At 37.3% G+C, this 13,237-nt stretch overlaps 1 protein-coding gene across 2 annotated transcripts in view; it reads right to left on the reverse strand.

Annotated features, from left to right (window-relative positions):
* Window positions 1-5,819: 5,819 nt before the first annotated feature.
* GOSR1 (golgi SNAP receptor complex member 1) overlaps window positions 5,820-13,237 on the reverse strand; it is a 322,620-nt gene continuing 315,202 nt past the window's right edge. For both annotated transcript variants that reach the window (XM_053706135.1, XM_053706134.1), the window contains exon 9: window positions 5,820-6,754. In XM_053706135.1, the coding sequence (XP_053562110.1) occupies window positions 6,630-6,754 (125 nt within the window). In that variant the 3' untranslated portion in view covers window positions 5,820-6,629. The remainder of the gene's footprint in view (window positions 6,755-13,237) is intronic.

Here is a 13,237-nt window from a genome sequence, read left to right on the forward strand (position 1 = left end):
ATGAAAAATCAGAAAAGGAGACTCACAAGAAAGAGCAGATAATTCAGAAACTCTTCTAGCAGAAGAGATGGCCAAAAGGAACAAAACTTTCCAAGAAAGTAATTTAATGTCCAATGAATGCATAGGTTCAAACGGAGGAGCTTGAAGAGCTCCCAGAACCAAATTCAAACTCCAAGGAGGAGAAATTGACTTAATGACAGGTTTTATACGAACCAAAGCTTGTACAAAACAATGAATATCAGGAAGAATAGCAATCTTTCTGTGAAAAAGAACAGAAAGAGCAGAGATTTGTCCTTTCAAAGAACTTGCGGACAAACCCTTATCTAAACCATCCTGAAGAAACTGTAAAATTCTCGGTATTCTAAAAGAATGCCAAGAAAAATGATGAGAAAGACACCAAGAAATATAAGTCTTCCAGACTCTATAATATATCTCTCGAGATACAGATTTACGAGCCTGTAACATAGTATTAATCACGGAGTCAGAGAAACCTCTTTGACCAAGAATCAAGCGTTCAATCTCCATACCTTTAAATTTAAGGATTTCAGATCCTGATGGAAAAAAGGACCTTGTGATAGAAGGTCTGGTCTTAACGGAAGAGTCCACGGTTGGCAAGAGGCCATCCGGACAAGATCCGCATACCAAAACCTGTGAGGCCATGCTGGAGCTACCAGCAGAACAAACGAGCATTCCTTCAGAATCTTGGAGATCACTCTTGGAAGAAGAACTAGAGGCGGAAAGATATAGGCAGGATGATACTTCCAAGGAAGTGATAATGCATCCACTGCCTCCACCTGAGGATCCCGGGATCTGGACAGTTACCTGGGAAGTTTCTTGTTTAGATGGGACGCCATCAGATCTATTTCTGGAAGTTCCCACATTTGAACAATCTGAAGAAATACCTCTGGGTGAAGAGACCATTCGCCCGGATGCAACATTTGGCGACTTAGATAATCCGCTTCCCAATTGTCTACACCTGGGATATGAACCGCAGAGATTAGACAGGAGCTGGATTCCGCCCAAACCAAAATTCGAGATACTTCTTTCATAGCCAGAGGACTGTGAGTCCCTCCTTGATGATTGATGTATGCCACAGTTGTGACATTGTCTGTCTGAAAACAAATGAACGATTCTCTCTTCAGAAGAGGCCAAAACTGAAGAGCTCCGGAAATTCCACGGAGTTCCAAGATATTGATAGGTAATCTCACCTCCTGAGATTCCCAAACTCCCTGTGCCGTCAGAGATCCCCACACAGCTCCCCAACCCGTGAGACTTGCATCTGTTGAAATTACAGTCCAGGTCGGAAGCACAAAAGAAGCCCCCTGAATTAAACGATGGTGATCTGTCCACCATGTTAGAGAGTGCCGAACAATCGGTTTTAAAGATATTGTTTGAGATATCTTCGTGTAATCCTTGCACCATTGCTTCAGCATACAGAGCTGAAGAGGTCGCATGTGAAAACGAGCAAAGGGGATCGCGTCCGATGCAGCAGTCATAAGACCTAGAATTTCCATGCATAAGGCTACCGAAGGGAATGATTGTGACTGAAGGTTTCGACAAGCTGCAATCAATTTTAGACGTCTCTTGTCTGTTAAAGACAGAGTCATGGACACTGAATCCATCTGGAAACCCAGAAAGGTTACCCTTGTCTGAGGAATCAAAGAACTTTTTGGTAAATTGATCCTCCAACCATGATCTTGAAGAAACAACACAAGTCGATTCGTATGAGATTCTGCTAAATGTAAAGACTGAGCAAGTACCAAGATATCGTCCAAATAAGGAAATACCACAATACCCTGTTCTCTGATTACAGACAGAAGGGCACCGAGAACCTTTGTAAAAATTCTTGGAGCTGTAGCTAGGCCAAACGGCAGAGCCACAAACTGGTAATGCTTGTCCAGAAAAGAGAATCTCAGGAACTGAAAATGATCTGGATGAATCGGAATATGCAGATATGCATCCTGTAAATCTATAGTGGACATATAATTCCCTTGCAGAACAAAAGGCAAGATAGTCCTTATAGTTACCATTTTGAACATTGGTATCCTTACATAACGATTCAATATTTTTAGATCCAGAACTGGTCTGAAGGAATTCTCCTTCTTTGGTACAATGAAGAGATTTGAATAAAACCCCATCCCCTGTTCCTGAACTGGAACTGGCATAATTACTCCAGTCAACTCTAGATCTGAAACACATTTCAGAAATGCTTGAGCTTTTACTGGATTTACTGGGACACGGGAAAGAAAAAATCTCTTTGCAAGAGGTCTTATCTTGAAACCAATTCTGTACCCTTCTGAAACAATGTTCTGAATCCAAAGATTGTGAACAGAATTGATCCAAATTTCCTTGAAAAAACGTAACCTGCCCCCTACCAGCTGAGCTGGAATGAGGGCCGCACCTTCATGTGGACTTAGAAGCAGGCTTTGCCTTTCTAGCTGGCTTGGATTTATTCCAGACTGGAGATGGTTTCCAAACTGAAACTGCTCCTGAGGATGAAGGATCAGGCTTTTGTTCTTTGTTGAAACGAAAGGAACGAAAACGATTATTAGCTCTACTTTTACCTTTAGATTTTTTATCCTGTGGTAAAAAAGTTCCTTTCCCACCAGTAACAGTTGAAATGATGGAATCCAACTGAGAACCCAATAATTTGTTACCCTGGAAAGAAATAGAAAGTAAAGTTGATTTAGAAGCCATATCAGCATTCCAAGTTTTAAGCCATAAAGCTCTTCTAGCTAAAATAGCTAGAGACATAAACCTGACATCAACTCTGATAATATCAAAAAATGGCATCACAGATAAAATTATTAGCATGCTGAAGAAGAATAATAATGTCATGAGAATCACGATGTGTTACTTGTTGCGCTAAAGTTTCCAACCAAAAAGTTGAAGCTGCAGCAACATCAGCCAAAGATATAGCAGGTCTAAGAAGATTACCTGAACACAGATAAGCTTTTCTTAGAAAGGACTCAATTTTCCTATCTAGAGGATCCTTAAACGAAGTACCATCTGACGTAGGAATAGTAGTACGTTTAGCAAGGGTAGAAATAGCCCCATCAACTTTAGGGATTTTGTCCCAAAATTCTAATCTGTCAGACGGCACAGGATATAAATGCTTAAAACGTTTAGAAGGAGTAAATGAATTACCCAATTTATCCCATTCTTTGGAAATTACTGCAGAAATAGCATTAGGAACAGGAAAAACTTCTGGAATAACCACAGGAGCTTTAAATACCTTATCTAAACGTTTAGAATTAGTATCAAGAGGACTAGAATCCTCTATTTCTAAAGCAGATAGAACTTCTTTAAGTAAAGAACGAATAAATTCCATTTTAAATAAATATGAAGATTTATCAGCATCAACCTCAGAGACAGAATCCTCTGAACCAGAGGAGTCATCAGAATGATGATGTTCATTTAAAAATTCATCTGTAGGGAGAGAAGTTTTAAAAGATTTTTTACGTTTACTAGAAGGAGAAATAACAGACATAGCCTTCTTTATGGATTCAGAAACAAAATCTCTTATATTATCAGGAACATTCTGCACCTTAGATGTTGAGGGAACTGCAACAGGCAATGGTACTTTACTAAAGGAAATATTATCTGCTTTAACAAGTTTGTCATGACAATCAATACAAACAACAGCTGGAGAAATAGCTACCAAAAGTTTACAGCAGATACACTTAGCTTTGGTAGATTCAGCACTTGACAGCGATTTTCCTGTAGTATCTTCTGGCTCAGATGCAACGTGAGACATCTTGCAATATGTAAGAGAAAAAACAACATATAAAGCAAAATTGATCAAATTCCTTAAATGACAGTTTCAGGAATGGGAAAGAATGCCAAAGAACAAGCTTCTAGCAACCAGAAGCAATAAAAAATGAGACTTAAATAATGTGGAGACAAAAGCGACGCCCATATTTTTTCGCGCCAAATAAGACGCCCACATTATTTGGCGCCTAAATGCTTTTTGGCGCCAAAAATGACGGCACATCCGGAACGCCGACATTTTTGGCGCGAAATAACGTCAAAGAATGACGCAACTTCCGGCGACACGTATGACGCCGGAAACGGAAATAGAATTTTTTGCGCCAAAAAAGTCCGCGCCAAGAATGACGCAATAAAATGAAGCATTTTCAGCCCCCGCGAGCCTAACAGCCCACAGGGAAAAAGTCAAATTTTAAGGTAAGAAAAAATGGTCAAATCAAAATGCATTATCCCAAATATGAAACTGACTGTCTGAAAATAAGGAAAGTTGAACATTCTGAGTCAAGGCAAATAAATGTTTGAATACATATATTTAGAACTTTATAAACAAAGTGCCCAACCATAGCTTGGAGTGTCACAGAAAATAAGACTTACTTACCCCAGGACACTCATCTACATATAGCAGATAGCCAAACCAGTACTGAAACGAGAATCAGCAGAGGTAATGGTATATATAAGAGTATATCGTCGATCTGAAAAGGGAGGTAAGAGATGAATCTCTACGACCGATAACAGAGAACCTATGAAATAGACCCCTTAGAAGGAGATCACTGCATTCAAATAGGCAATACTCTCCTCACATCCCTCTGACATTCACTGCACGCTGAGAGGAAAACCGGGCTCCAACTTGCTGCGGAGCGCATATCAACGTAGAATCTAGCACAAACTTACTTCACCACCTCCATCGGAGGCAAAGTTTGTAAAACTGAATTGTGGGTGTGGTGAGGGGTGTATTTATAGGCATTTTGAGGTTTGGGAAACTTTGCCCCTCCTGGTAGGAATGTATATCCCATACGTCACTAGCTCATGGACTCTTGCTAATTACATGAAAGAAATATATATATATATATATATATATATATATATATATATATATACACACACACACCTTTACACACACACACACATATATATATATATATATATATATATATACATACACACATATATATTTATATATATATATATATATATACACACACACACACATATATATATATATATATATATATATATACACACATATATATTTATATATATATATATATACACACACATATATATACACACACACACACATATATATATATCTATATTCAAACACACACATATGTCCGTGCATCTTCTCTTTGTGGACTGTATCTGCATCACAGGTAGATTGGTAATAACAAACAATTATATTGTGAATGTCAGTGAAAACCAAGCAAGGTTAATGTAAGCTATAAAAGGAGTTTTGCATTTTTTTTCGTTGGGTAGAGCAGCATTTAATCCATTTTTATGATTTAGAAAAACGTATATCAGTAAAACAAATATATTTTTTTAGCTTGGCTGTACACTTTGGATTTTTTTTTGGGATGTAAAAAAATTACTGTCAAGTGACACTGAAAAAACAAAAAGGTCTGGATATCCACTAGTACAGAATAAAGCATTTTTCAATTACCAAACAAAACTACATAATAGGAAGTGCATCATAAAGCACATCTAATAAAAATTGATTTGTCCCTTATCACAATTCAATTTCTACAGCTCTATAGAAAGCTCTTAAAATTCCAAAAGAGAAATCATGAGTTAATATATTGGTTCTTGGGCATACGGTATAGTTAGTACTGAGAACATTGACTGTTTCACATGGTCCCAATGTTTTATTTCAGATTACTAATAAAAAAGCTGTCCATTAATTCTTAAAAATAAATATATGTACCAACATCTACTACCTTCTTGAGAAGCAACAAATTAAAATGCAAATAAAGTTAACATTCTCTGATTATCTATATTTATATATACTATATGTATATACATATATATATATATAAAATACACACACATATATATATGTGTAAGATTAATGTATTTTGTAGCAGCTTTGACATGGTATTATAACTACATCATTGGCAGAAGAGTAATAACAGTCTCTAGATTATTTGCTCTAGAAAAGCAAAATGGTCTATGCATGAAAATATTGTTTTCTCAGCTACATATATATTTTATGCGATTTATGGGCATTGATAACCAAGATGATGTCTATTCTCGATTATCTGAATTAACTTTAGGAGTTCAGATATATAAAGCAATGTGCATGACCAATGATCTATTGCTCCTCTTTATTTGCACTTAAAGTTTGTGCACATCCATGAAATAAATAGGATAAATGAACAAGCTTAAAAAATGATTAACAAAAGTACAGTAGAGGAAGTTAACATAGGATTTCTTTGTACAGATAAAACTCTTGTTGGCAAGTAAGCCAGCACACAGTAGGTAAAAAGACTAAAAAGATTACGGACTGTGTGATGTATAGATGGTAGTAGCCAAGATTAAAGTTTAGTCACATTGCAAGGCTTTGAACAATAGTCACATTAGATTACCCTTCAGGAAATAGTTTCACCTCTGCATCACCAAATACATTATAGATACAGTGACAAATTAATTGATATTGTGCATTTAGAGCTGGCATGCACAAGGATATAGCCAGCATTATAGAGAATGTTAATATAAAAAGTATATTCTTTTAAGATGCTCCACTCCCTTGTCTATGGATGGTGTGTGCAGGACTGCAGATGCTCCATTTTATCCTCAGTTTTTCTGCCCGTCGCTGCTGGTATCTTGGATATTTTTTCTGTGCAGAGTCTGTAAAGAGTCATTTATCAATGAAAAGCATAAAGTAGTAGCAAGATAGTGCAAATGCCAATGACAGCACCCAAAATGAGTGAATCTCGACGCTTCCTAAGGTTAATCCGTTGGATGAGGCTGTTGAGTGCAGGAAAACGATCTGATTGCAATATTATTAAGGTTTGTAACAGGAGCTTTAACAAAATGTTAACATATTAAAAATATCTGACAGATATATTTTTCTTGATGAAAAGAAAATAATGGAAATGAAGTGCTTGCTCAGAGGGACACTTAACTATAAAAACATAATTTATGTAAGAACTTACCTGAAAAATTCATTACTTTCATAGTGGCAAGAGTCCATGAGGGGGCAAAGTTTCCCAAACTTCAAAATGCCTATAAAAACACCTCCCACCACACTCATTCCTCAGTTTAACGAATAGCCAAGTAGTGAGGTGTAAAAAGGAGTAAAAACAAAATTTATGCTTACCTGATAAATTTCTTTCTTTCTTGACAAGAGTCCACGGATCATCTAATTTCTAATGGGATATATCACTCATGATTCAAATAAATGGATTTCCAGCCTCCAGAATACAATAAAAACATAATTTATGTAAGAACTTACCTGATAAATTCATTTCTTTCATATTAGCAAGAGTCCATGAGCTAGTGACGTATGGGATATACATTCCTACCAGGAGGGGCAAAGTTTCCCAAACCTCAAAATGCCTATAAATACACCCCTCACCACACCCACAATTCAGTTTAACGAATAGCCAAGAAGTGGGGTGATAAGAAAAAAGTGCGAAAGCATATAAAATAAGGAATTGGAATAATTGTGCTTTATACAAAAATCATAACCACCCCAAAAAAAGGGCGGGCCTCATGGACTCTTGCTAATATGAAAGAAATGAATTTATCAGGTAAGTTCTTACATAAATTATGTTTTCTTTCATGTAATTAGCAAGAGTCCATGAGCTAGTGACGTATGGGATAATGATTACCCAAGATGTGGATCTTTCCACGCAAGAGTCACTAGAGAGGGAGGGATAAAATAAAGACAGCCAATTCCTGCTGAAAATAATCCACACCCAAAATAAAGTTTAATGAAAAACATAAGCAGAAGATTCAAACTGAAACCGCTGCCTGAAGTACTTTTCTACCAAAAACTGCTTCAGAAGAAGAAAATACATCAAAATGGTAGAATTTAGTAAAAGTATGCAAAGAGGACCAAGTTGCTGCTTTGCAAATCTGATCAATCGAAGCTTCATTCCTAAACGCCCAGGAAGTAGAAACTGACCTAGTAGAATGAGCTGTAATCCTTTGAGGCGGAGTTTTACCCGACTCAACATAGGCAAGATGAATTAAAGATTTCAAACAAGATGCCAAAGAAATGGCAGAAGCTTTCTGGCCTTTTCTAGAACCAGAAAAGATAAATAAACTAGAAGTCTTTCGGAAAGACTTAGTAGCTTCAACATAATATTTCAAAGCTCTAACAACATCCAAAGAATGCAATGATTTCTCCTTAGAATTCTTAGGATTAGGACATAATGAAGGAACCACAATTTCTCTACTAATGTTGTTAGAATTCACAACTTTAGGTAAAAATTCAAAAGAAGTTCGCAACACTGCCTTATCCTGATGAAAAATCAGAAAAGGAGACTCACAAGAAAGAGCAGATAATTCAGAAACTCTTCTGGCAGAAGAGATTGCCAAAAGGAACAAAACTTTCCAAGAAAGTAATTTAATGTCCAATGAATGCATAGGTTCAAACGGAGGAGCTTGAAGAGCCCCCAGAACCAAATTCAAACTCCAAGGAGGAGAAATTGACTTAATGACAGGTTTTATACGAACCAAAGCTTGTACAAAACAATGAATATCAGGAAGATTAGCAATCTTTCTGTGAAAAAGAACAGAAAGAGCAGAGATTTGTCCTTTCAAAGAACTTGCGGATAAACCTTTATCTAAACCATCCTGAAGAAACTGTAAAATTCTCGGAATTCTAAAAGAATGCCAAGAAAAATGATGAGAAAGACACCAAGAAATATAAGTCTTCCAGACTCTATAATATATCTCTCTGGATACAGATTTACGAGCCTGTAACATAGTATTAATCACAGAGTCAGAGAAACCTCTTTGACCAAGAATCAAGCGTTCAATCTCCATACCTTTAAATTTAAGGATTTGAGATCCTGATGGAAAAAAGGACCTTGCGACAGAAGGTCTGGTCGTAGTGGAAGAGTCCACGGATGGCAAGAGGCCATCCGGACAAGATCCGCATACCAAAACCTGTGAGGCCATGCCGGAGCTACCAGCAGAACAAACGAGCATTCCTTCAGAATCTTGGAGATTACTCTTGGAAGAAGAACTAGAGGCGGAAAGATATAAGCAGGATGATACTTCCAAGGAAGTGATAATGCATCCACTGCTTCCGCCTGAGGATCCCGGGATCTGGACAGATACCTGGGAAGTTTCTTGTTTAGATGAGACGCCATCAGATCTATTTCTGGAAGCTCCCACATTTGAACAATCTGAAGAAATACCTCTGGGTGAAGAGACCATTCGCCCGGATGCAACGTTTGGCGACTGAGATAATCCGCTTCCCAATTGACTATACCTGGGATATGAACCGCAGAGATTAGACAGGAGCTGGATTCCGCCCAAACCAGAATTCGAGATACTTCTTTCATAGCCAGAGGACTGTGAGTCCCTCCTTGATGATTGATGTATGCCACAGTAGTGACATTGTCTGTCTGAAAACAAATGAACGATTCTCTCTTCAGAAGAGGCCAAGACTGAAGAGCTCTGAAAATTGCACGGAGTTCCAAAATATTGATCGGTAATCTCACCTCCTGAGATTCCCAAACTCCTTGTGCCGTCAGAGATCCCCACACAGCTCCCCAACCTGTGAGACTTGCATCTGTTGAAATTACAGTCCAGGTCGGAAGCACAAAAGAAGCCCCCTGAATTAAACGATGGTGATCTGTCTACCACGTTAGAGAGTGTCGTACAATCGGTTTTAAAGATATTAATTGAGATATCTTTGTGTAATCCTTGCACCATTGATTCAGCATACAGAGCTGAAGAGGTCGCATGTGAAAACGAGCAAAGGGGATCGCGTCCGATGCAGCAGTCATAAGACCTAGAATTTCCATGCATAAGGCTACCGAAGGGAATGATTGTGACTGAAGGTTTCGATAAGCTGAAATCAATTTTAGACGTCTCTTGTCTGTTAAAGACAGAGTCATGGACACTGAATCTATCTGGAAACCCAGAAAGGTTACCCTTGTCTGAGGAATCAATGAACTTTTTGGTGAATTGATCCTCCAACCATGATCTTGAAGAAACAACACAAGTTGATTCGTATGAGATTCTGCTAAATGTAAAGACTGAGCAAGTACCAAGATATCGTCCAAATAAGGAAATACCACAATACCCTGTTCTCTGATTACAGACAGAAGGGCACCGAGAACCTTTGTAAAAATTCTTGGAGCTGTAGCTAGGCCAAACGGCAGAGCCACAAACTGGTAATGCTTGTCCAGAAAAGAGAATCTCAGGAACTGATAATGATCTGGATGAATTGGAATATGCAGATATGCATCCTGTAAATCTATTGTGGACATAAAATGCCCTTGCTGAACAAAAGGCAAGATAGTCCTTACAGTTACCATTTTGAACGTTGGTATCCTTACATAACGATTCAATATTTTTAGATCCAGAACTGGTCTGAAGGAATTCTCCTTCTTTGGTACAATGAAGAGATTTGAATAAAACCCCATCCCCTGTTCCAGAACTGGAACTGGCATAATTACTCCAGCCAACTCTAGATCTGAAACACAATTCAGAAATGCTTGAGCTTTCACTGGATTTACTGGGACACGGGAAAGAAAAAATCTCTTTGCAGGAGGTCTCATCTTGAAACCAATTCTGTACCCTTCTGAAACAATGTTCTGAATCCAAAGATTGTGAACAGAATTGATCCAAATTTCTTTGAAAAAACGTAACCTGCCCCCAAATAGCCCCACCGACTTTAGGGATTTTGTCCCAAAATTCTAATCTGTCAGACGGCACAGGATATAATTGCTTAAAACGTTTAGAAGGAGTAAATGAATTACCCAATTTATCCCATTCTCTGGAAATTACTTCAGAAATAGCATTAGGAACAGGAAAAACTTCTGGAATAACCACAGGAGATTTAAATACCTTATCTAAACGTTTAGAATTAGTATCAAGAGGACCAGAATCCTCTATTTCTAAAGCAATTAGTACTTCTTTAAGTAAAGAACGAATAAATTCCATTTTAAATAAATATGAAGATTTATCAGCATCAATCTCTGAGACAGAATCCTCTGAACCAGAAGAGTCATCAGAATCAGAATGATGATGTTCATTTAAAAATTCATCTGTAGAGAGAGAAGTTTTTAAAAGATTTTTTATGTTTACTAGAAGGAGAAATAACAGACATAGCCTTCTTGATGGATTCAGAAACAAAATCTCTTATGTTATCAGGAACATTCTGCACCTTAGATGTTGAGGGAACTGCAACAGGCAATGGTACATTACTAAAGGAAATATTATCTGCTTTAACAAGTTTGTCATGACAATTAATACAAACAACAGCCGGAGGAATAGCTACCAAAAGTTTACAGCAGATACACTTAGCTTTAGTAGTTCCAGCACTAGACAGCGATTTTCCTGAAGTATCTTCTGACTCAGATGCAACATGAGACATCTTGCAATATGTAAGAGAAAAAACAACATATAAAGCAAAATTGATCAAATTCCTTAAATGACAGTTTCAGGAATGGGAAAAAATGCCAATAAACAAGCTTCTAGTAACCAGAAGCAAAGAAAAAATGAGACTGAAATAATGTGGAGACAAAAGCGACGCCCATATTTTTTGGCGCCAAACAATACGCCCACATTATTTGGCGCCTAAATGCTTTTTGGCGCCAAAAATGACGCCACATCCGGAACGCCGACATCTTTGGCGCAAAAGGACGTCAAAAAATGACGCAACTTACGGCGACACGTATGACCCCGGAAACAGAAAGATTTTTTGCGCCAAAAAAGTCCGCGCCAAGAATGACGCAATAAAATGAAGCATTTTCAGCCCCCGCGAGCCTAACAGCCCACAGGGAAAAAAAGTCAAATTTTTAAGGTAAGAAAAAATGATTGATTCAAATGCATTATCCCAAATATGAAATTGACTGTCTGAAAATAAGGAATGTTGAACATTCTGAGTCAAGGCAAATAAATGTTTGAATACATATATTTAGAACTTTATAAATAAAGTGCCCAACCATAGCTTAGAGTGTCACAGAAAATAAGATTTACTTACCCCAGGACACTCATCTACATGTTTGTAGAAAGCCAAACCAGTACTGAAACGAAAATCAGCAGAGGTAATGGTATATAAATAAGAGTATATCGTCGATCTGAAAAGGGAGGTAAGAGATGAATCTCTACGACCGATAACAGAGAACCTATGAAATAGACCCCGTAGAAGGAGATCACTGCATTCAAATAGGCAATACTCTCCTCACATCCCTCTGACATTCACTGCACGCTGAGAGGAAAACCGGGCTCCAACTTGCTGCGGAGCACATATCAACGTAGAATCTAGCACAAACTTACTTCACCACCTCCATAGGAGGCAAAGTTTGTAAAACTGAATTGTGGGTGTGGTGAGGGGTGTATTTATAGGCATTTTGAGGTTTGGGAAACATTGCCCCTCCTGGTAGGAATGTATATCCCATACGTCACTAGCTCATGGACTCTTGCTAATTACATGAAAGAAATTACCTTTATTTTTCTTCCACAGGGTCCATAAACAAACGACAACGTTTCAAACCACTACTGGTTCTTAATCATGTCTAATTTGTCAGTATACAGGTGTGTCTTTTATACCTGATAACTCAATATTGCCATCTAGTGGCCTTTAGTTCAAATTACATGTGTACAATATATTTAAGGAAACATTTCTCTATTTATACCTATTGAATATATTGTACATGTATTATTAAAAAATTATAAAACATTCTTTTAAAACCTTAACTACACAAACGTATACTAATCCTCTAAAAAAAATCAGAATCATATGCACAATAGATATAGTCAATTCAATTTTACAGGTATTCTATTATTTAAAAGAACAAATCAAAATATTTGTTGAGACCATTAGGTTCTAGGATATTTAATTTATTAATCCAGAACATTTCCTTTCTTTTCAAAATATGTTCCCTGTCACCTCCTCTCCTGGGTTTTTCTATTTGATCTATTACCTGAAAACGTAATTGACTTATGTTGTGACCCATGGAGAGGAAGTTACATGAAACTGGGACATCATTCTTCAACCTGATATTGGATTTATGTTCTGTAATTCTAGTTCTTACTTCCCTACTCGTTTCTCCAATATAAATCCTGGCACATGGGCATTTAATTATATAAATGGCATATGTACTTCTGCATGTTAAGTGTTTTTTAACAGAATATTTAGTTCCATTTGTTGGATGAAAAAAATGTTTACCTTTAATTATAGAACTGCAGTGAAAACATGGATAGCAATTAACATTGTCAGATCCTATTTTGGTTTGTTGTACTTTTTTGTGCTGCCTATATCTGCTCGCACTAAATGATCTCT

The sequence above is a fragment of the Bombina bombina genome, chromosome 3 (assembly GCF_027579735.1).
Source record: "Bombina bombina isolate aBomBom1 chromosome 3, aBomBom1.pri, whole genome shotgun sequence".
NCBI lineage: Eukaryota > Metazoa > Chordata > Amphibia > Anura > Bombinatoridae > Bombina > Bombina bombina.